This window comes from Struthio camelus, chromosome 24, assembly GCF_040807025.1.
Source record: "Struthio camelus isolate bStrCam1 chromosome 24, bStrCam1.hap1, whole genome shotgun sequence".
Lineage (NCBI taxonomy): Eukaryota > Metazoa > Chordata > Aves > Struthioniformes > Struthionidae > Struthio > Struthio camelus.
This window is the reverse complement of record NC_090965.1, coordinates 5,317,890-5,341,793: the sequence shown is the minus strand read 5'-3', so window position 1 is coordinate 5,341,793 and position 23,904 is coordinate 5,317,890. Positions and strand designations below refer to the sequence as shown.

The following is a 23,904-nucleotide window of genomic DNA, read 5'->3' as shown; positions in this document are numbered from 1 at the left end:
CTCGGCGTGCTGGCAGTCTACCCTTTAACAACTTTTAATCGGATTTCAAAATCTCTTCAGCCTGGCAGATTTATGCTCTTCAGCCTGGCAGATTTATGACTTGAAATGGCTTTCATTTATTTTTACACCATAGGTAGGGAGTTCGTAAGCCACATTTCATGGTATTGTCTACTGTTTATCGTTGCTGCCAATATGCTGGAAATACGTTTCCTTCTTGGAGTCACTTGGCCCCCAGACTGATTTTGATGGCTTGGATGAACACCCCATAAAAGCATAATTGAACCCTTGTGTGACAGTTTCTGCCGAGCGTCTGAGCAGGAATCAATTCATTCAATGAAATGATGTTTTGGACGGCTCTCCAGTGAGTTTCAAATGCTACTTGGGTGGTTTGCAAGAACTGTGCTTTGTCTACGATGGTATGATTTTTGGGTTATCTCTGGAAGAGAGTGGTGTGAGCAGCTCCGGCCTGCGACCGTGTGAACTGACATCTGAGCCACGCAATAATTCGGGGTTTGAGAGAGCATTTCAGCCCCTTACCCGCAGCTCGGACCAGGAAAACGTGGCAGTGCTGCAGTGAAGCTACCTAAACAGCGAAAAAGAGCTTCAGGGAGAGCGGCAAGTTTGTAGAGGATTTTGAGGAGCAAAGTGGGTGGACCAGAGCTGGCAGTTTAGAGAATACTTACATTTGATTCATTAGTCGCTCCGGGCCCAATAAACAATAAAAAAAAAAAGCCATTAAAGAAGCAGTTAATTTTTTTTTTCTCTCTCTCAATAAAATTGCCTGAAGTTGACAACCGTGACCGATTTCCCCCATTGCCATTGTCACGCTGCCAACGCGCATGGGGGAAAGTTAAGCAAAAATGAAGTGGCTGTGTGCAAACGCAGGATTTATTGTAGGTTTTTGTGTATGAGCCCTTTCCGCAGCGAATGCCCTGTGAAGAGCCAGGGCTTCATCATTGTGTCCTTAACTAAACAAATGCTCCTTTTTTTCCCCAGCCTCCTGGACTATTGCAAACTGCGGATAGCCTTAAGGGAAGATACGAAACCCATAGATCATGAGGCCAATTACAAATACATCTACTTGTGGCCAAGTGCAGCCGTTGCGCCCCTCGGCCTGGGAATTGGGCTGCGTGGGTCCCGTTTCGCAGTCGGCAGCATGCTCTAAAATAAATACGCCAAGGAAACACCTTTGTCGGTGGGGCTGATCCACCAGAGATCCCTGGCGGAGCTGTAGGTATTCAGCTCTGCCTCTGTTCGAGGCCGTATTTCCTTTGTGCAGTTTTAGTTCCCTTTTTCCCTGGAAAAGGGGATGATGCTTGGCCTGCTCTGTGCTGTCGCTGAGGGTCTTGGGGGAAAAGCCACTAAGGGCAGATCCTTGAGTTATGTGAGCAGAATGCAAACTTGTTTCTAGGACAAGCTGATAAATTAGTCCATTAACGAGGCATTAGCTGCTCTTATCCTGTTGAGCAAGATATATTAGCAGAGCTTTGCACTCCAAGCATGGGTCCATACAACCCTGTAGGCAGCAAGCGTGGCTCGCTGTTCCCATGTCTGGCCGGCCAGGAGCAGCACCCAGGTCACAGCGGAGCAGGTCCCGGCTCCCCACTCTGCACCCAGGTGGGTTTGAACGTGCAGCTCGAGGTGCAACCTCCAAACCCCACAGGGAAAGCAGGCGCTTAGTCATTAACTACTCATAGAGACTAGACGAAGAGTTGGTTGCAGACGGCAGCTTTGTCGGGCTCCCTGGAATACCTTCGCTGTAGCTCAGCTTTTTCAATTCACTGGTTTCTCGTATCCTCGAGGTGCAGCAGGGCCCCGAAGCCTGGTTGGGTTTTACAAGCCTGGCAGCAGGCACAGATCAGAACTCGGATCAGAGCGGTGTGGGGCTCTGCTAATCCTCTGGCCGGGCACGTAAGCAGAGCCGCTGTGCTGGGGCTGGCTAGCAGGGCGCTGCGCGGGAGCCCTGGGTGGCTGCGGCTGTTCTGCCCTCGCTCCGTGGCTGAGGGACAGCTAGGTGGTAAACCTCATACTGCCCCTTTGCGTTAAAAGTCCCAAAGACTGCACCTGTCCAGTTCTGACTGACCAAAATGATTGTTCATGAAATTTTTTTAACCTGAGAAGAACTCGGTAAGTGATGCTGAGGCTAAGGAAAGTGCAACATCTCTATTGTCAGGATTTGCTCCGTACTATTCCTGTTCAAGCAGGGTCTGCGGTGAGGTGGATGTCTCTGTTGCCAACATGCAGGCTTTTCATTGCCAAGAGTAAACCAATAGCGGTGACAGAAAAAACCTCAACAAGATGCAAATTGTCTTGAATGTACTGAGAAAAAGAGCTTTGTGCACATTAAGGAAAACAAAATGGATACTTTGGCTCTTCCAGCTGAAGGCACTCTGCTATAGATGTTTGCAGAGGCCTTTGGAGTCAGTAAAACTATGTTTGGGTTTTACATCTGTTGCTTTGAATAGTAAACACATTCTGGTCCCAGTCTTCCTTGCAGTCCATGGTCTGTCTTTAATACATGGTTCAGTAACAGAAGCAGCGCTTGTACCAGCATGAGGTTAGTGAGACAGTCGAGATTCATTAAACTGTGTTGCTGGCCGGAGAAGACTACGTGACCTGTGCTAAACTTTCTTTGCCTTGGGCCCTTCCTTAGCTGGAAAGGGAGGATGGACTAAAGCCAGGCTCTGCGTAAGAAGCAGCATCTGAAAATTGGGTAGTTAAGTGCCTGCAGAGTGCCCTGCTGAGCAGAAATGCTGGCAGACTTCGGTCGCTCTGATTTTGGCAGGCTTTGCCTTGGGGTCACCTAACTAGCAGGAGAGGACACGACCTGCGTACAATGTAACCTTTGATTGTGCTTTTTCTTCTTTAACGAGAAACCTGGAGCCTTGCATGCTGTTTAATTACAGTGCAATATGTGAAGCGTGACTAAAGCAGACCCTTTCCCTAAAAGCTTGGGTTTCCTTAGGCAGGTCAGCTCCTTCTGCAGCCTTCGGGGCTGCTGGCATAGTCCAGACGAGCACGTGGGCCATTGACAAATCTCTGCCCTTCTGGGTCATAGAGAGGGCAGAGACTGGGTGTCCGAGGTGCTTCCCATGGTCATATGAGCACAACTACTACCTAGCAAGAAATATTCAGCCCTCGCCTTACTGGAAAGCAAGCAAGGGGCAGCCCCCCGGGGTGCAGATAGGACAGAGCAGCAGTTTTTGCCACTGGAAGGAGCGTGCAATGCTCAAACCCGTCTGTTATCCTGGGGCACTTGCTAGGGGAGATGGGAAATAAGCAACATGTTTCTGGCCTGTCTTGCAGAAAACCAGTCCTTCCTCCCGCAGCTTGCACCCAGGGAGCCAGATTCACCTTGCCCAAGTTCAGGCGCCTGCGACTGGACCAATCGTTCAGGCTCCTCGGGACCGGTGGGAGCAGGGCAATGCTCTTTGGGGGTGAGGGGTTTTGGCACAGCGTGGCTGCCCGAGGGCAGGTGGCTTGCACTGCGGAAAGCCTTCCTTCCTCCGCCTCACCCAAGCACATGCAGCGAAGCTAAGGCGGTTGAGTTGCGCTCCTGTGTCTGTTGCAAAAATGGTTCGGCCTGTTCTTCCTGGTGCATTTCCTCAGGCGCTAGCCTGGCTTTTCTGGTGATAAAAGATTTCCAGAGATTTTGTACCAAAAGCAAAATTGACTTCCTGTGTAAACACGGTGCTATGTTAAAGTATGCATTGATGCAAGCATGCCTGCTCTAGGAACAGCTGTGGCACGAGGCAGCGGCAGTGCAGGAAATAGAGCTGTTTCCTCTTGGAAGCAAGGAGCAGTTTCCTATTCCCTTTAGGCAGAAACCCATGAGATGTTGGGATGAGCAGGGCTTTCAGGGACCTGGCATGGCATGAATGAGGGTGAGAGCTCTCTGGCCCGCGTGCAATGCTGAGCTGCGCTCGCTCCGCTCAGCCCAGCAGCCTGGAGCAACGCACAAGGTAAAAAGCACTTGTCACAGTGAATAAAGTCCAAAACGCATCTTTGGAGGGGATTTTCTTGATCGTAATTGGCATTTCTGAGCCTGCTGCTGGAGGCGGTAGGCTCATAGCAGACCGGGCTAACAGCAGCGCGAGTCCTTGGGAACGGTGCTCCCCCCGAGCCTTGGGCAGCGGCCGGAGCCGTCCTCGCGTGACCCCCAGCCTGGGGCCGAGCACAGCCTGGGGCCACTGCAGCCCGCAGGCCACGTGGAAGGTGACAACATCTCATCTGGTTGCTGACCTCCAGGGGAGGACCTGTGGCTGGGGGAAAAAAAAATAATTAAATTCTGCATGGGATATTGCTAACAAAGAACACAAAAACAGCATTTTCTGTGAAATTTTGCAGCCCTGCATCAAGGCAGCCTCTTTTAGAAGAGCCCTTTGTAGCGAAGGGGCCTCGTTTCATCGTAGCGACAAATGCCTTTTTCCCTTTTTCTCTGGGAGCTGCTGGGCACGGATGCCTCCCTTCATCCCTTTCTCCTTATGGCTGAGCAATGGCTTTGCCTGGCTCAGTGACGAACCGAATGGGGTTCAGCAGTTCAGTGCTGGACGTGAGCTGGAGGTGCCGAAGGCAGAAAGCCGGCGCGTGTGGCCACAGCCGGGCAGGGGGCTCTAGGGCCCGGGAGCCCCCCCTGCTTAGGGGGTTTTGTGCAAAGTCTTCAGAGATGCCGTACAGGAAGGAATTGGCAGACACAGGAGCCCATGTGGAGAGCAGGATGCTGCTAAAACCCACAGCAATTGCTGTGCTGAACCAGAGTGGCTCCGAGGCAGGTGGCGGTGGTGGCCCAGGCAGGGATGGGGTGCTGCAGAAGCATCTCTGCCCCTTGGCTTTGGTCTGGACAGCGTGTTAAATGCTAACGGGTTTAAAGTCTGAGAAGCAGCAGCTCATCTGTTTGGTTGGCAAAGGTTAAAAGATCTCTGGTGTGTTTGCATTTAATTATCTGTTTTAGGGGCAGCTTATTTTTTTTGTATGAGGTGAAACCTGCTTGGGTTTAAGGGATGCTCCTTTAAGCAGAGGCTCACGCACAATAGACTGTAATGATTTATTCTGAGCTGCTATGCTTTGTCTATCCTTGTTAAGTACCCTGAGAGTACAGACTGGCACTGAGGGAATTTAATATGACACATAAAAATAAGGAGTGTTAGAGAAAGCTGTGGATTTTGCAGTATTTAACTAGCTTATATCCTTGCTATACGGCAAGCAATTTTCCTTGAATTTGAGATGTCAAAATTGGAAGAACACCTATTGCCTTGTCTCGGGCCTGGCATAGGAAGTGTCAGCATAAAACAGGTGTCTCTGGAAGAGCGTGTGCTGCCGGCTCTGAGCTGCTAGTTTGCGAGAGGGGCTGAGCTAGCCAGGCAGTGCTGTGCTGAAGTGGCTTCATATCTGAAAGTGGCTCAACACTGGAAAATGAGCATGATTAAAAATGCAAGTAGGATCAGCAAGCTTGTTTAATTTTTATATATATATATATTTATATATATATATATATTAAAAAAAAAAAAACCACATGTGGCCATCATCCCGGTTCATTTGGGTCCAAACGTCCCTCCTTGCCATTGTGGTTGCTATCGGAAAGCTTTGCTGTTCCAGGAACCGTGTCCTTGCTGGCACTTACCTGCTGCAGCCGTGGCACTGAGCTCCTTACAGCTGAAACAAGAAATGTTCCTCTAGGATGGGCTGCTCGGGGGTTAGGATGGGCTAAGAAGTCAAACTCGGGTACCAGGCTGTGACGTTAACCTGCCTTGTGAATTTGGGAGAGTCGATCCTTTCCTGTACTTCTTTCTGGCCCCTCTGTGGGATGGCAATGCTTTGCTCTCCAGGCTTAAGGAGAAATCTCATCACTTGCTGTAGCCCTTTTTTGTCCCATTTAAAAAGGCATCTCAGTCTAGGAGATGAATTCCTCACACATACGCTGCAACTACCCTAATCTTGCTGGCTCTTTAATTCCAGCTTTTTCCACTGTTTAAACAGCCCTTGTAAACAAACGCCTTTGTGCTGCGGCTGTCCGCTCCCGAGCTGCGGCCTCTGTCCCCCCAAGGCCCCGCTGGAGTTGAGGGCGTCACGCGCGTCTCTGCCTGCCAAGGGAGGACGGAGGCAGAGGAGCTGCTGATTTCTGTGCTGGGGGTGCTGATAGTCTCTGAGTGACTGCAGAGCCCTGTTTCCCCGTCACCCGCTGATTTAATTTACCGCTGTCATTTGCTAAATAATTACTTCTCTGCAGTCTGGCCTCTGAGGGCAGCTCTCCCGCAGACATTGCTTTGGGCACCTCTTATCTGCAGCACTAATTCGCTATTTCTCTGAACGCTTATCTCGACGTCCAAGGGGAAGAACATCTCTTTGGGGCGGAGAGCAGCGCGTTATGTCCTCTCCAGGAGTTATCGCGCCAGGCCGAGGAAGCGGTGGGAGCAACGCTGCCTCTGCCCGGCCTCGGTGCTGTCTTGTGCAGAGCTGAACCAAGCGAGCAGATAGCCCTTGTCGCGGGGTGCCGATTAGCACTGCCGTGTCCTGAGCAAAACAGACCCCGGCGCTGCCAGGAGGGAGCAGGCGCTCGCTCAGCTCCCGGGCTGCAGGGGCATCTGGCTCTGCAGCTCTGGCTGTGCCCAATGCCTGTCTTGTACGGCCGTCGCTCTCCCGCTGGGCTGCCCGGGCTGCAAGCGGTCCCGGGCGCTTGCGCAGGAGTATCTGAGAGTGGAGGTGGTGGTACAAAAGGGCTAATCCACCTTCTCCTGCGTTCCTGTTCAGCTGCTGCACTTAAAACGGGCGGCACTTAGCCAGATTTGTGGGCTGAAGTACAGGGTAGGAAGGAGCTTAAGACACGCTTGCTGCCCTGTGCAGAGGCAGCTTAGAGATCCTCCTTCCCTCTTCCTCTCCCGAAGCCCTGGCTGTTTGAGCCCGCTGTTCCCGCAGCCTGTTCACCCTTGTGGCTGCGTTTTGCCCAGCAGCCAATTTTAATTAGGTTTCCTTTATAAAACCAAAAAGTGGAACAGTGAGGTGCTGTCAGCTCAGACCTTCAGCCGTGACTCTCCCGAGAGCGGAGGGAGGCAGGGCTGGGGGGAGCGGGACTGCAGGCGGAGGCGTGCGTCGGCACAGCACAGCCCCGCGCTCGCGTGCTGCCCCGTGCGCTGAACCTGTGATCTGATGCCAGCGTGGCCCTTCCAGCGAGGGGGAGACATACCAGGGCGCCCGGCTGCGCTCTCCCAGGTATAGCAGGATAGAGGCAGGGGAGCAGGTTGCAATGGAAGCTCCTGAGCAGCTAAAGCAAGCGCGCTCTGCACACATCTGTCCTTGCTGCGCGTGGCTAGCGAGGGTGCGTGCTGAGCTTTAGCAGAGCAGCGTGCAGCGGCGAGAGCCTCTCTGCTGGAGAAGGGTGGGCTGCCTTGCTTCCCAGGATGATAAATCCGATCTTCCCCAGGTCGCCTGCTCTCACTGGAATAAATTCAGTCTCCCCTGTGGCCCTCAAGGGAGGCTGAGCAGAGCTGAATGCCCCTGTCTCGGGTGTTGTGTATGGAGCAGGGGTGGGAATTTATCCAGATGATGGGGAAGTGCCATCGTTAAGCAGTGATTAAAGCATCTGTGTATAAAGCAAGAAGGTCACTGAGATCAATGGCTTGAAATCTAGTGGCTAGAAGAAGATGGTGCAGAGCAAGGAGGGGGAGGCAGCGCTCTGCCCCGCGCTGCAGTCCTGCAGCGTGCCACGGTCCCCTCGGTGCGTCTGCTGGCCCCGCTCATGTCAGCTCGCCTGGGTCAGGCGCAGTCCCCGAGGCCAGAGCGTGGGGCTGAGCCACCCAAGCATCACCTTTGGGAGCCCTCCTCCTCCTGCTGGGCAGCGTCGTGGGGCTGGCCAGGATAGAACGTGTTCGTAGGTGAGGTCTAAAGGATGCTTTAACACGCACGGTCTCTTCTGCAGCAGCTGATGCAGCTTCTGTTGCCCTCTGCTCCCATGTTCTTTGTTCCTGCAGGGCTGTAACGTCATGGAAGACCAGGACCTGCGGGAGATCGGCATCAGCGACCCGCAGCACCGCCGGAAGCTCCTGCAGGCAGCTCGCTCCCTCCCGAGGGTCAGGACCGTTGGTAGTCGTGAGATGCGCGGAGGGGGCTGCAGCAGAGCGGGGAGGTGCAGGGGCACGGCTCAGCGTAACTATAAAAGCGGAGGAAACAAAAGCCAATCCCTGTGGCTCCAGCCACGTCCCTGAGACCCAGAGAGCGGGATGATCGCAGGGGCAGTGGGAAAGGTTTGGGGCTAGCAGGGAAGAAGACAAATATGTTGGTGCTCTAAGCTGGTCTGGGCATGGGGTGACATGAGGGGACATCTCAGTGCTGGGGAGAGATTAGGTGTCCTTCCCGCTAGCCTTTGTCTGTAGCGCTGGCGTTGCTGGTGTTTCGTACTTGCCCGTGAGCTGCCTGTTGTGCAGTGCGTCCCGGGCTCTGGCTTCAGAGCTGGCGAAAGGGGTGTTTTTGCGAGAGTTGAACGAAGCCTGGCACGGAGCTAAGGAAACCAGTTTCAACCTTATATCAACAGCTCACCTGCCATAATTAAGGTCCCTGTTCCTGAGTGCTTTCCAGCACAGCAAGTTCAGAGAGGATTCAGCCCTCCCTGGTCAGCTTGGAGGGCGCAGGAGGAGGATTTTTGGAGCTCTTCTCTTCACTCATGCTGGGCAGACGCCACAGCTGGCATGCAAAGTGGTTCCAACGCCTGCCTTGGCAGACAGAGCCCCCTCGGCATGGAGCCGATAACGGGGTGGCAGGGGTGCTGGGGTTCATTCCCCTTTATATAGTGATTTTTATTTTAAAGTTCTATTGGAAATGATGGATGCCTTTAAACTAGTTTTAATTGCAGGCACTGTATGCTTTGGGATCTCTGCCCCCTTGGGCTTTTAACCTCTTCCTGGGTTGTGCTTTTTGCAGTTGAAACCTCTGGGCTGCGATGGGAACAGCCAGCCTTCGGTTCCCGCATGGCTCGACTCTTTGGGGCTGCAGGATTACATTCAGTCCTTCCTCTCGAGTGGCTACAGCTCTATTGACGCTGTGAAAAACCTCTGGGAGCTTGAAATAGTAAACGTGAGTATTGCCTTTCTCTTGCCATGGCAAATGAGGTCCTGCCTGTGTACCCTCCAGGGCTGTGCCTTGCAGGGAGTCGCATTAAATGTGAATAGCGTTGCTCAGAGGGGGAAGTTCAGCTTTGTGCAAAGGGCTGTTAGGCAAGCACTGACTCCCCTATCGCTCCCTATACGAACCACTCTTTCTCCCTGCAGGTGTTGAAAGTGAATCTGCTTGGCCATCGGAAGAGGATCATTGCTTCCCTGGCAGACAGGCCGTATGAGGAGCCACCAGCCAAGCCGCCGCGGTTCTCGCAGCTGAGAGTGAGTCACTGTTTGTGTGTCCTGGCTGGGAGCTGCCTGATTGATATGTCTGTGTGGAGCATGCTCAGCAGTGGCCAGGATGTTTTGTTCTGCCCTGGCCCTCCTTCGCTTTTCTCCCTTTCTGTCAAGAAACTAAACCCAGATCTGTCAGGAATAATTGTCTCCTTTCTGATTAGCAGATAGCACCCCTGGGGGTTTCAGAGACACTGTAGAGTGTGTTTATCGAGAGCTCAGGTCCTGGATGGGTATCCAGGCTCAGAGGGGGAGGCCTGTTCAGCCTTACTCTGCTTCTTTCATGCACAGGAAATTCTGCCTAGCAGAATCAATAAAGAAAGGAAAAAAAAACCCTACAATGTCAATACTTAAGTTAAAACTCCTTTGAAGGTAAGTATTGAGAGTAATAAAGGTAGAGAGAGCAGTCTTTGGAAATTGCATTGCCTTTTTTAGAAAAATAGCTAAATGGCTTGTTTCTCATAAAAACAAATCAATTTGACCTGGAAGCTCAGGTTACTCCTGGTTCTCAGATATTTGGTGGTTTGGGAACAAAGTTCTTGAAGTGTTGAGGCAATTGCACATCTGGCTGTGTGGAGGTGGAATCGTCTTGCGTTCAACAGTTCCCATGGATGCACCTTGGCTGCTGCTGGGGATGATGCAAAGCCAAATGCTCCCACTCTGAACATGGCTGAGCAGAACTTGGGAAATGTAAGAGCCAGCCCAGCCCTGGCTTGGCCAGAGCGCTGACCTTGCATCTGATTCCTCCTCGTCTCTGGTTGGGTTTTTGAAATGAGCACCCACGTCAGAGAAGCTTGATGGTTACGAGAAAAGTCTTTTCATTTCAAAACAGCATCTGAACAGAGCACTTGGACAGAGTAAGAACAGATTACAAGTTTCACATCATGATGTACAAATTCTACTCCAGCCTAGGCCACACAACTGCCAATGTTGCTGTTTGCTCGGACAGACGTGCTCTAGCTGAAGCGATGGATGAGTTTGCTAGTTTTTCACCTTCTCCTTTGTTGGACAAATTCCATCTTTGCCTTCACCATGCTGAATGGGAAGCTGAAGTGTACGGACACATCCAGGGTGCGCTGGGAGAAATCTTAACATGGCTAATTGCATCTAGTTCAGCTTTTCCTCTTTACAGACTCTGACCTAAGCAGCAAATAGCGTGCATGGGTGTGATCCTGCTATTGAAACGGAATAGGAGAAGACGATGTTCAGTCCTTGCAGGCCAGATTTGGTGTGCTCACACTAGGGATAACAGCACACAGTTCCTTCAGATCAGGTGCCTCTGTGCAAGTCAGGCTCCTGCACTGAATGGATGCTACTCCCACCCTGCGCTGCAGGGAAATGCTGAGCTGATTCTCTTCCCCCTTATTTCCAGGCCAGATGTAACACAATTTTCCCACAAGCAGGAGTGTAACATTGCTCAGCTGGTGAGATCGGATGCAGCTGGGGCTTGATATCTTGATTGCGCTGTTTGGGAGTCTGCAATCTGGCTCCTTGGGCTGTCTCGGGTTTTCCAGAACTGTTGCTCTCTGTGCCAAAGTGTACTTGATGTGATTTGTGGATGTTGATATTTACTGTAGGAGTGAGAACCTTTGGAGGTCAGGCCCTTCGTTATCAGGGTTGGCTGGGAGGGGAGCTGCCACATTTGCCATCCTTCCTGAAAACCTAAATTTGAGAGTTGAGTTTAGCAAAACTTGTTGAGTTTGCAGCTCACCTGTGAGCTTGATAACAGAACAGCATGCCATGGAGGGACAACATGTCATGCTGCTTCCTCTTTGGTGATTGCAGATCAGCTTCCTGGAGCAGGAATTGGGAGTGATTGGCGTTTCCCTGTCCCAAACATCTGGTATTTGCTCTGCTGCCGAGCTCTTCCCTTTTGCTTTGGATCCCAAGGGCTTTTAAAACAGAACAGTCTTAACTGAAACTGGTGGTGCTGCCATGCCCTGCTTGCGCACACTGAATTTTCTAGGAACTAGGGTCCCACAGGTGCAAAGCGAGAGGGTTTGTGCTGGCACTGTACCCGGAGCATGGGCTTGGGAGCCAGGAAGGAGCTGTGTCCAAGCCCCGCACCTTCTCCCTCACTTCACCGCTGCCTGTTCGGGCAACAAAACCCCAGATGGGAAGCAGCCAGCCGATGAGCTGAGCTTCTCTAAAACATCCTCTTGAGACTGAGACTAAAGGCGGGGTTGGGGGTAGGGGAGAAGTCCTTTGGTGCAGCATCAACTGATTGATATGCTGGGTAGGGAGGCTGTAAAAGAGAATGGGCCATTTGCAGCACTTCCTGGTGCTACAGCTGGCGCGTTCCAGTGCCTGGCTCTGGCGTGGGGAGCGGAAGGACGTCAATGGCAAATTAAGCAAGTCCGTTGAATAGAACTAATGCGTCTTGCAGCTGTGAGCTCCCTGCATTGTCTGCTGGCCCGCTTGGCACGTACTGGCGGTGCATCTTTCCCGCAGTAATAGCCAGGCTGTCAGGCATCTGGGCTGATCCCTCAGTATGCTTCCTGGGCCTCTCTCCCAGGGTGGCTAATTGTCAGCTCTGGAGGGGGGCAGCTTGGAGGGCCTCGCTTAGGGCTTTAGCAGAGCCTGTTCCTCTGAGTGTCCTGCCCGCGGCTCAGCATCGCTCCTGCCCTCCTGGGACAAGCTCGCAGGAGATGGAGGCGTGCTCGACTGCTGCGATAGAGAGGGCTGCATACCTGCCTTAAACAGTCCTGCAGCAAATGGGGGCATTGCATGGGAAATAAGTGACTCCAGGCACCTTTGGAGCGGGAGCTGACCCTATGCCCTTCATGTAGGCACTGTAAGGGGGAGCAGGTGGTCCCAGGTCCTGATACTCCTTGGGAGAAATGATTGCCTTGATCCCAACTGGACACCCGGGCATGGGTTTGAGCTTGGGGCCAGGTTGTCCTCTTCCTTGTGCTCTGGTCATCTGCCAGGCAGCAGCTGCTGTTTGAGCATTAACTCAGTGGTGGTGGGATGTGCCCAGCCCGTGCCATCGAGTTAGCGAGCTGTGCACTGTGTCAGTGCTGAGTCCTGAAGCCCGCAGCACTTCTCCCGGGGCAGGACCAGCACACCCCGAGGGAAGCATCAGCAACTGAAGCCCAGCATGCCGGCTGTCTGTGCCCACCTGTGCTCCTGCTCCACAGCACAAGCAGCTGGTGGGCAGCGGTTGTCACCCAGAAGGGCATCCAGCTCTTGGCTGGCACAGCCAGCACGAGGAAGAGTGTGGTGAGAGCAAGCAGCGGGCAGGGCCGTGGCACGTGCTGACTGGACGGTTCTTGGTATCTGCCTGTTTCAGTGCCAGGATCTGATGTCCCAGACGTCCTCCCCCCTGAGCCAGAACGACTCCTACACGGGCAGATCTGCTGATCTCCTGTTGCCCTCCGGGGACACCTCGAAGAGGCAACATGACCGTGGCACTGATGTTGTTCCATATCCCAGAGCCGAGCGCTACAAAGCTCAGGTCAGTGGATGCTTGAAATGTGTCCTGTGGGCACCTCTGCACAGATCACTGCAGGATCCCCTTCTCTGGAGGCAGCAAGGAGTCTGGATGATGGGGGGGGGGCTGAGGAGCTGGTTGGGCCCAGTTCCCCATGCTGTCACTGGCTTGAACATTAGAGCCAGCAGCTCACTTAGGCATCGGTGAAAATGAGTCGTTCACATCTCCATGACTACTGGCACCTTCACCCTTGGTGTACTGCCTCCTCTTAGCCCCTGTGAGATTTGGCCATTGCGAAAATGAATTGCATCAACCCAAAGAGCATTCCTGGGCTCCGTGTTTCACCCTGGGCTGGACCTGCTGCGGCTTCACGTCTGTGTTTCTAACCTCCCAGGAGGACCGCCGTGAGTCAAAGCTGACCCTGCGCCCCCCCAGCCTGGCTGCCCCATATGCCCCAGTCCAAAACTGGCAGCACCAGCCGGAGAAGCTAATCTTCGAGTCCTGCGGGTACGAGGCCAATGTAAGTGCCTTTTGGCTTGTAGGGGTGGGGAGGGCGAGAAGCCTTTGGAGTTGAGCTGTCGCACATGGAGGCGTGGTGCTTCTTCCCCCCAGTCCTCCGTAAGCTGCCCCTCTCCAGCCGTGGCTGCTGGCCACTCGCCAGGCTGTGGATCCCTCTGACCAGTGCACAATCTCCCTCCTGGGGCCAGGGAGCGCTCCAGGTTCGGGCTCTGGCATGGGGCTCCACTTTCCTCCCTAGGGCCATTTGGGGTGGAAAGGTGGGGACTGCAGTCAACACTGCTGGAGGTGAAGGGGGAAGAACAAGAGTCCTGGGCGTTCTGTGCCCCACTCCCCCCAGCGCCAGAGTAGCAGCAACCTTGACTTTGTCTTCTCTGTGTTGCTTTGGGTTTGGAAAGACTTCCTGCCTGAAGCCTTCAGGATGCCTGGAAGCGTGTTAACATCTCCCCCTCTTCCAAACAGTACCTGGGCTCCATGTTGATCAAAGATCTCCGAGGGACGGAGTCTACGCAGGATGCCTGTGCCAAGATGAGGGTATGGAGGCCACGGGGACAGCGGGATTTTCTCACAGCTTTCAGTGGATGAAGTAGAGGGGGAATCTTGGTGTACTTTCCCAAGCCCTGCAGTCTCCATGTGCGCAGAGCAGTGGGTCTAGGCCAGATAATGCTGGTGAACCGCCCCGTCCCCAGCGCTTTTCCGTGTAGTTTAAAGATCCCTCCTAACTGCAGTGGGAGGGCAGGCGTTTCCACTGAGGAAAAAGGTGCTGTGTTCACTTCAGATCCTCATCCCTTCTCCTCTGCTTCCCCAGGAGCAGCTTTTCTTCCTCCTGGTTTAAGATGCCAAAAAGCCTTCCTTTGCAGGGTAGTGGCTTCGGGTCCCTGCTGGCCCCAAGCAGGGCCTGCAGTGAAGGAGGGAGCATGTATTCACGCTGTTCACTTGAATGTTCTTGTTTCCAAAGAAATCCACAGAGCATATGAAGAAGATCCCAACCATAATACTGTCCATCACATACAAGGGGGTGAAGTTCATTGATGCCTCTAACAAGGTGAGCTTAAAATGCCTTGAAGCTTGTTTCTGGAGGGACACGGCCCGAAGTCTCATCTGCCCAAACAGCTGCAGGACATATCTAGTGGCTCCAGAAGCCACAGCTGGTCCTGAGGAGCTGCTAAGGCCATGGGAAAGCACCAGGGTGGGATGGTTGCCAGTATGCTGAAGGCTGGGCAAACTGGCCCCGTGTGGGCTGTGTTGCTGTTCATTCCTACCATGGGAGAGGGCTGGGACCGGTCTGGCTGGGTGACCCCCTCCCTGGCAGTACCTGTTTTCCTCCCTGCCACCCATACACGCTTGCTGCAGCTCCTGTTTGTCGAGTGTGTTTGGCATCCCACGAAAGGTGATGGGTGCTTGTGGTTGATCCTGGCAGAATGTCATTGCTGAGCATGAGATCCGGAACATCTCCTGCGCTGCTCAGGACCCCGAGGATCTCTGCACGTTCGCCTACATCACCAAGGACCTGCAGACCAGCCACCACTACTGCCACGTCTTCAGCACCGTGGATGTGGTGAGTGGGTTAGAGCGTCTCGGCTTCCAGCTCACTGCAGCCCTTGGGGGACAGGGATGCGTGGACATAGAGTACAAGGGTGGCTGTCCTGCTCGGTTCAGCATGTGCTGTTAGTTTTCTGGTCTGGCTTGGCCTACAAATTGCAGAGGTGTTTTCCAGAAGTATGTACATAGCAAGGAGCATGTTAGCAGGATGGCTACTTCCACCTGTTCACCAGGGTTTGTAGCTTGAGCATCTCACTTCAGGCTATCCCTGCAGCGCGCTGCAAGAAGAGTGGCTGCAGCATGAGTTGCTGTGGTATAATTTGCTTTGCATAGAGCCCTGCATGAGTGTGGAAGCTCTAGCCCACAAGTTAAAAAATGCCTGTTTAAGTGTGAATTTGGTATGTGCAATCAGACACTGGTGATGGCTAGCAACTCCAAATTATCTTGGCACAGTTCGGGTGGGTTAACTCTGTGCACTCGTTTTATCGCTCAGCTTTAGCGATGAGTCATGAAACATATATAGTCTGTCCTAGAGCTCTTTCATCTATTTCTACCCTAAAATATTCCTCTCAAAGCCCTGGCTTAAAATGCTTTTCGTTTTGCAGCTCTGTCGACAAAGAGAATATTTGTCTGGCTTCGTTACTGCAGTTTCCAGTACTGAACAAAGCAGGGCAGGAGATTTTCCCTCTTGGGGAATATGCCGCGAACAAAACCCTAATACACTCTCAATTATGTGCAATGTAATAGACTGATTTAACAGCCTTTTAATTCAGCGACTGCGTGGAAGCAAAACTCGCTTTTATTCTTGGGCAGAAACGGCTGCGTAAAACGTTTGGGCTTTTCCTCTTTACAATGCAGAACGCTGCTAAACTGCAATGCTTAAGGGGATGTAATGATCTCGCAGGTGGTCCTGCCAGCCGGTGCTGTACATGTGCGAGAGGTGGCTCAGTGCCGGCATTACCATGAGGCTGGAGCTCAGCACTGCCCCACGTGCACAGGACAGCTTTGCCAGTGATACAGCAGGATGTGACCTGCTACGGGAAAGGCGATGGGCCCTGCTGAGGGCCTGCAGCTCCAAAGCAGGCCCAGCCCTCTGCTGCCAAGCGCGCGAACTCTGCGAACTCTGCGCTGGGTGAGGGAGCTAATGTGCAGCTAATGGCTTTGTGTTTTCTGTGGTCTCTCTGAAGAACCTGACCTATGAGATCATCCTCACATTGGGGCAGGCGTTTGAAGTCGCCTACCAGCTGGCCCTCCAAGCCCAGAGGGTGAAGCCTCTGGGTGCTGCAGCAGGAGAAATGATCGAAACAAAATCTTCCAAACCGGTGCCTAAGCCGCGAGCCGGCGTGAGGAAATCTGCAGTACGTATGTGCGGGCCGGCAGGCTGCTGGGTGTGTTCTGCATGGTCTGGGCAGGGATTTCTCTCCACTTCCCTGGCACAACATGCTTAAACTTCCCCCTTTGCAGTGGGGGCGGCCCGGATGCAGACAAAGCGCAGACAAAGTGGCCGTAGCTTTGGGCACTGCTGATATTGCTGCATCTGTGGCTCCGCTGGCAGCTCTGCTGCAGAGTTAGGGATCCGTGTAGGATCTGTGTAAGCGGAGGTGGCAATGGCCCCGACGGCGTGGGAGTTAAGTGCCCTGCTGGATCCAGCGCAGCTTCCATGCTCGAAACTCTGCAGAGCCACAGCAAGATCAGTAGGCGACTTGCAGTTTGCAGCATGGGATTATCCCTGCAGCCCAGGCTGGAGCTGCTGAGGAATAGGGTTTGCTGTGTGAGCCATTGCCTTCCTTTAATGTCTCCTTTTGTCTGTGTTCTGCTTGCTCCCCCCCGCTCAGGTGCCGCTCCCTCCCGACACTCGCTGTTGTTACTGTCACACCTGTACTACACACCGCCCCTCCTACCTGCCGCTGCAGTCTGTTAGTCCAGGAGCTAAGGTCTTTACCCTTCTTCCTGTCATCTTTCCTTGCGAACCCACCTGGGCTGCCTCAGTTGTGGCTGGCCAGCCTGCCCCTCTGCTTCCCGCGTCTCCTGCTGTGGTCCCGTGTCCTGCCTCACTGCTGTGTGTTCCCTCCCCGTTTGTTCCAGGGCTCAGATGAACCCCACGGTCTCATGTCTGCCCCCACTAATGCAGAGCGGCAGCTCTCAACTAACTGCGGTGCTCTTTCTGGCATTGTTAACCATCCTGTAGGATCCTGATTTAGGAGGACAAGATGAAAGAGCCTTGCTTGGTCAGGAGTGTAAATCACGTGGGAGCTCACCTGCCAGGAGCTGTCTCCCTCTTTCTCCGTCTGCCTTTTTTTTTTTTTTTTCATATTGTCATCTTTATAGTCCTGAATTTTTCATGCTTGTTTGTGAAATGAAGTGAAGCTGTCGCTAGTGGTAATATGGACTCACAGGCCTTAGATGAGGAAGCCATCTCAGGGTGCTGGGTTGAGACTTACATAGCTAGAAATGTTTGAGCTGTGAAGGACTCAAATGCTTCCCCAGTGACAGCTGCTTTGCCCCCAACATGCGTCTTTTGGGGATGGGCATTAGCCAGACGAGCAGCCCCTCCACGCACCATGCTGAGTGCTTTGAATACCTGCTTGTTCTGTCCCTGCCTCGGACTCTTGGAAGCGCAGATGATCTAACATGCGTTTTCTCTTTTTATTTTCTAGCTGGAGCCCTCTGAAGTGGACCAAGACTCCCAGTCTCATGCCAGTGTCTCCTGGGTTGTGGACCCCAAACAGGACTCCAAGCGGACCCTCAGCACTAAGTATGAGACCACTATCTTCTAAAGCAAAAAAAACCCTGTGTCCACCTAGTCTAACCGTGCCTTTGCGATCTGATCTGTCTGCTGTTCTAAACTCCCTCTTCCTCCAGCTGCTCACACTGAGCCCCGCGTAGGCACTACGTCAAAGGCAGCAGCACTTAGGAGACTGTAGACTTAAACGGCTTTTGTACCTGATCACTACTGAACACTGTGAATTCTCCTTACTCGGAAACAAGGGTAACACGCTGTTAGATATCTGTGAGGTGGGAGGTGCAGAGGGATGCAGGCTGTGGGAATCTGAGATGTGGATCCAGGAAGCCGCCTGCCATTTTCACGTCTTTCCCCTTGCTCTGGCACTGTGAATCTCTGGGGCAACGTGACACTCCCCAGGCCTTTTTTCTATTTCACGTTCTTATCCTTGGACTGATGGAGACTTCTTGTCTCTGCGGTGCACGCACTCCCTCCTCCTAGATTCTCTACTTCCCAACTGAGCCACGGCTGTGTACTGTTCCAGTGAACTCACCCCTCTTCTTATCTGTCATTTGAATTGACACTAACCACTGTGATACTATCTGCAAATAACACTTTCACTAGATTTCCTGGCGGGGACCCTGCCCACAATCTCTCTCTCCTTGAAGCCCAGAGCAGAAAACCTGGTTGTGTGCTCTGATGGGAGCGCTGATTTGGGCTGGGGTGATCGTTCCCACAGTGAGCTCTGACCCTTCTCGGAGATCAGGCCTCCGGGCAGTGCCCTGCAGAAGCTTTTTGGTTGCATGCATTTCAGGCCCTTGTAGGGTTTGCCCCGTAGTCTTTCTGTTTACACTCTCCAACTTCTTGTGAGCTATGCGCGTAGTTCTCATTTTCCAGACTGTAAAGGGGTTAAGCTTTTAAAGGCACATGTTGTTAGCACTGTGTTGGGAAGGAAAGGAAGGAGGCTGGAGACTGTGGTGTGAGATGTCTGATAAAGTGGGCAGAGCTTTGCTATGTTCAGCAGGTTTACTCCAGTTTTACGTTTTGCCAAAGGGAGAAACGTGATTGAAATCAATCTGCTGCTGATCTCAAGGCTTATTTTCAGTCTACAAAACATTGCATGATGAGGGCTGTAGGGATCTTGAAACATCTGTCACCTTCCATCCTTGAGTGTGAGGATTTCACTTGGAGATGGCCCTGTATCAGTGGGCATCTCTGCCTTTGCTTTTTCAAGCTGTTTCTTAAGTGCATACTCTTTCCCTCTGGGAGCACGTCCCCATTTCTGTGTATTTCAGCAGAAGCTGCCTTTAATTCCCGAATATGACTGGGGATCCTTTGCATTTGCAACTGCAGGACACTTGCTGCACGGGTCAGAGCAGAGCTGGGATGAGTCTGGGTATGCTGTACAGCCGTTCAGAGCAGCCCCCCGTGAATTCCCAAGCAAGCTGTCCAGTAGACTAACCCCAGTTCCTTCACTTGCATTTGCAAAGCTCAGTGAGATGAAACTGAGGAGGAGGAGGAGGAGGAGGATCCGATGGTTAACTCACTGATTTGCAGTGTCTAAGTAACTTGGCCTCTCTTTACCTCAGTCTGCCCATTTATAGGATGGGGACAAAACTTACCTACCTCACAGGGGGACGTGAGGCTTATGCAGTTTGCAGAGCTACTTTAAGTCCCTCTAGTGAAATGCTTCCACAAAGTGATAGGAAACCCATTCCAATCAGCTTCCCTCTCCTGACACATGAAATACTTAACTTGCAAAGACAGTCTTGTAGCAAACTTGCATCTTGGACTCTGACCAACTTCTCATGGGCAGCAGCTGTCACACCTTTCCCAGGGACGCAGCTGAGCAGATGGGGCAGCGTGAGAAGGGCTCTAGCCGTGCAGTATTTGGACTGCACAAAGCTTGCTAACGTGCAACCTTTAATGTGAGTGTCCAAACTCACCCCGGGTCTGGCATCATTGGCAAGATCCCCTCACAGTCCAGTTTTGGAGAGCTAGTGGTGACAGTGGGCCTGTATTAGGACAAGAGCTACGAAGAAAGGTGGACAGCAACTACCCACCTCTTCTCATCTCCGCATGACAGGCCTGCATGGACATCTTAGACAAACATGGGGAGGAGGGCGCACACGTATCTCCTGTAATGCTCCATGTTTCCAAACTAGCTTTTAGAATTTACCCCAAATCTCCCTTCCTGACAACCATGTCTTGTGTTATCAGCAGTGGGTGGTCAGAACGGCAAACCTGGCTTATTTACAGCTGTTATTCTGGGGCTTATCCTACAACTTGCAGAGCTGTGGAACAAGCTTGTGCCCAAGTTCTGTTGGGGCTGTAGGTGTGTAGTCTCACAGCTTCTGTTTCCCCAGACTTGTGGTGGAAGCAGATGTTTCAAAATCTTTATTTAGCTCTTTCTCAGGAATGAGTTTGGTCTCCCAAGTCTGTTGTGGCTTAATGACACTGAGTGGCAAACTGACTTCAAGTTAAGAGCCAGGCTAGTAAGAATTCAAGTGAAAGGATTCAAAGGTCTCTCTTAAAGCAGAAAAAGGAAAAATCTGTCTTGTGCCTATATTTCACATGCCGTGGAGCCCCTTAACGTAGAGCCGATGGTTCCTCTGCCTAAAAACTTCAGAAGCGGAGAGGTGGTACCGCAGCTGACCAGAAGGCTGCAGTGCCATCTTTTGGCTGGAGCGTCTTAGACTGTAGAATGCTGCAGTGTTTGAGGTGCCCCAAGAGAAGGGGTTTGAGTTTGATGTATTGGCTTAGCATCTTTCCAAGCTGTAAAAAGTGTATCCTTGGGCGGGCGGAGGGGGTTTATATCCTTCAAAGGGAACCTGAATTAGCAATAGCGATGGTAGTGTAGTTTCTACTTGTAAGCATTTACCATGCAGTTGCCCACGCATATACCTCGTTTTATAGGGTCTGAGCTCTTGCAACTCCTCCTGCTTTCAGCTGGGAACAGCAGGTTCCTCAGTACCTCTTAAAACCAGGTCCAAATGCATGTGCCTTTCTAAGAGTGACCATCCACACACAGCTGGGATCACAGGCAAATCTGCCTCAACTACAAAGCTTCTGCTGCATCCATAGTTCTCACAGCTTTGTCTCATCCCCTGGCTATATGCCTCGTCTTTCCCAGTACTTGTTTTTTTGTATGACTTGTGAATCATTCATTCCATTATCTTCCTTTCTGTTTGCCTCTGAAAAGCTGATCTCCAGGCAGCTGTCTCCTACCACGGAAATGTAGTAACGGGGCAGAGACCTAAGAAGCAGTGGCCTGCTGACACGAAGATCATCTCCATCTGGCACTGGTGTCTGCCTCTGAGTGTATGCATGGCTGCTCTGTGAGGGCTTCCAAAGCAGAGGGGGGGAAGGGATCCCAGCAACCAGCTGAGAAAAGCAGCTCTCCATTTCTAGCAAAGGAAAGTTGAGTCTTCTGAGGCCCAGAGTGATGTCACGTTTTCTAGTTTGAGACAAACTTATTTCAAACTGGTTCTTTTTACATGCAAAATAATACAGAGTGAAACAAGTTCACAGTTAAAATGTAGCATTGCAGATTTTTGGTGAGGGAAAATCCTTATTTACTGAGAATCCACACAGTACTGTTTGTCCGACAAGGAGTACAGTAGAAAGTCTTAGCAGTGGGAGTGATGTGTGCATCTCTAATGGTACTTAAATTTGCTTCAATTCTGGGTGAAGAGTAGAGAATGCCAAATTCTTGGAAATAACTTCCTCCAGTGTGAGGAGCCTTGCAAAATAGGTCTGCATCCTTTGTTTTCAAAGCTACTCCAAGCTTTTATAGCATATGGAAATAACTTAGGGAAAACAGTCTGCAAAGGATCTTTCACCCCAGAGCAGTTATAGCCAAGTATTACCGATGGTACAAAGCTTGCTTTCCCTACAGAGAACTGTTGCATTGCAATACTTGACACTTCTATGGCAAGGACACAATTTTTTTTTCCCATTTATGCACTGAATACCTGGAGAGGACTCCATTCTCCAGCCTCTTGTGCACCTATCATGTTTTTAAATGCAGTTATGCCCTAAAGAGTTGGGGGGTTTATGTTTATTCATTTGTGATTTAGCACTTTTTTTGATACTAGCTCATTATTTAATTAGTGCAACAGTTTCAGAAGACAAACAAGTAAGGAGTTAAATTCTGGGCATTACACTGAAACAGTCCATATCTGAGGATAGATCAAATCAACCTAAGGATGGCTTGGCCCCAGTCAAAGTCCTGTATCCCCAAATGCCACCATCTTGAAGGTGCTGCATACTTAGTTTCTTTTGAATTACCAGAGTATTTAGTAGTAATTTTGGCTGTGAGTGAACTGATGTGTTTCCCCAGCACCGTTTCTCTTGAGGGAGAGATGTTAAACTGGATATGATTTTTAATTCTTGAGATGCAAAAATGTGGCGCAGCACACTTCTTATAATCTTGACAGGCATCGTAATGGTTGGGGATGTGGTACCCTGCTGCTTTATTAGAGTGATATGCCCTAATAATTTCTGTTTAACTCCATTTGCTGCTGTATTTCAGGATTTCATTTAGTCTCTCTAGCCTGTAAGACTGAGAGAGCAGTGAACCATAATCCCAAGGGCATAGACCTGTAAATGATTAGGAGGGGAAGTGGAGATTTTTTTTTAATTTGATGAATTTAGGAAATCTAACATTCCTTGTTATGCATATGTTGCAATTCATACTGGTGTAAGTGTAAATATTTGATGTGTTGGCAACAAGTCTTTTCGGAGAGATTGCAAATTGAACCTCTGCTTGGGAGGAGGGACACCTTTCTTTTTTTTTTTTTTTTGATGCATGAGCTTTTGAAGGTCGGCTTGGAGATGAAGTGGTGATGAAGACTCCAATCTTCAAGGGACTGGACTTACGTGGCCCTGGTGGTCCTTTCCAGTCCTGTGTATAAATCTTATGGTTGTCTTTAGTGATCCAACAGTTCTTTAGCCAGATACTCTTTTTCTCACTTCATAGACAAAGCAATTATTTTGGCAATGCATCTCCCCTTTTGTTTTGGTGGGTTTTTTTCAAGGTACTTGTGTGCTGGAGACTGATCCTGGACCATGCCTGTTACTGATTTCTAGTAATTTGATCACCTGTCCATTACTCAGTATTCTGGCTCTTCCTCCTTACAGGGTTTCATGGTATCTGGAGGAAAGTGCCCTAAATTTCTGGTGCTGAATATGACTCTGAATCAAAATGCATCTGCTTTATTACCTGCGTGTGAGAAGGTGGTACTACCCTAGGTTTTCTTCCCCTTTTCAAGAACAGATTGTATTTTAGAGACTTCCATTTGTATGTGGCATGAGTCCAGGCCAGGAACTCAAGATAGATTAACGAAGATGCATAGTTGCTTGTCTTTTTTATATATAGGAGGGGATTTTTTTTTCTTCCAAATGAAAGCTGCTTTATACTTTTTGTATTTACAAAAAATGCTAATCTTAGCTGTTCAGCTGTCTTTGAATTTGCTTTGGGCTTTTTCTTTTTAGAAGAAAAATTGAAGCAACTTGTGGGGTACATGCCCGCTCCCCTTCTAGGGAGACAGACATGGCACCTTCCAGGATGTACCTCTAATGAAAAGTTTATACCTTCATAAGGCTGCTGTGAGACACAGACCAGATGCCAAATAGTACCTCCAGCTCTGTGTATAGCTGAAGTGGATTCAATTGCTTTAATGCTCCTTCCATCCCACTTCAGAAATTTCTAGCAGCAGAATTTTCCCTGGCTTTCTTGTGCTCACATCATTTCCGTGCAATCAGATCTTTATTTTAGAGCAAGCACAGTGTTTGCAATGCTGTACTGTTGCAAAAAAATCTCCCTTTTAGATCTCATATTAGCATTATTTGCTGCATTTTTCAAAAGGAAATAAATGTGCTGCTCTTCAAAAAGTAGATCTAGCGCAAACATTTTTCTTACCCTTGCAAGAAAAACCTGAGATTCCCTAACGGGGCGGAGAACAGTTGAGTTCAGTTTGCAATGTAGACATTTTTGCTAATTGTGATGTATGGCAGTGGGACTGATTTGTAATACAAATGTTATTTAATCTGTCTGTATTTTGATACTTGAATTTTCTTTTATTTCCTGTATATACAATTGTTAATCTGTTCAAATTTGTCTGAATTTTAAACATCTTGTGGTACCAAACATAACCAATCTGTGCAACAACATAGACTGACCTCACTACAACAAGGCGAGATTGTAAATATTCCTGGGCTTCCAGCAGTCGTTTTGTTGTTTTCATAATTGTACAACTTAGAACAGACTGAATTAATAAACAAAGTTAGACACATACTTGCTCTTTTGTCAC

The 23,904-nt window shown here is 50.7% G+C and overlaps 1 protein-coding gene across 10 annotated transcripts in view; it reads left to right on the top strand.

The window, feature by feature from the left end:
* The window catches only part of ANKS1A (ankyrin repeat and sterile alpha motif domain containing 1A), a 114,825-nt gene extending 90,937 nt beyond the window's left edge, over positions 1-23,888 (top strand). For 6 of the 10 annotated variants that reach the window (XM_068918319.1, XM_068918317.1, XM_068918316.1 and 3 more), the window contains 10 exons: positions 7,965-8,063; positions 8,911-9,063; positions 9,258-9,365; positions 12,670-12,834; positions 13,205-13,330; positions 13,789-13,860; positions 14,285-14,371; positions 14,747-14,884; positions 16,056-16,226; positions 17,526-23,888. In XM_068918319.1, coding sequence (XP_068774420.1) covers positions 7,965-8,063; positions 8,911-9,063; positions 9,258-9,365; positions 12,670-12,834; positions 13,205-13,330; positions 13,789-13,860; positions 14,285-14,371; positions 14,747-14,884; positions 16,056-16,226; positions 17,526-17,645 — 1,239 coding nt within the window. In that variant the 3' untranslated portion in view covers positions 17,646-23,888. The remainder of the gene's footprint in view (positions 1-7,964; positions 8,064-8,910; positions 9,064-9,257; positions 9,366-12,669; positions 12,835-13,204; positions 13,331-13,788; positions 13,861-14,284; positions 14,372-14,746; positions 14,885-16,055; positions 16,227-17,525) is intronic. The other 4 variants (XM_068918318.1, XM_068918315.1, XM_068918314.1 and 1 more) reach the window with 2 other exon arrangements.
* The last annotated feature ends 16 nt before the right edge of the window (positions 23,889-23,904 follow it).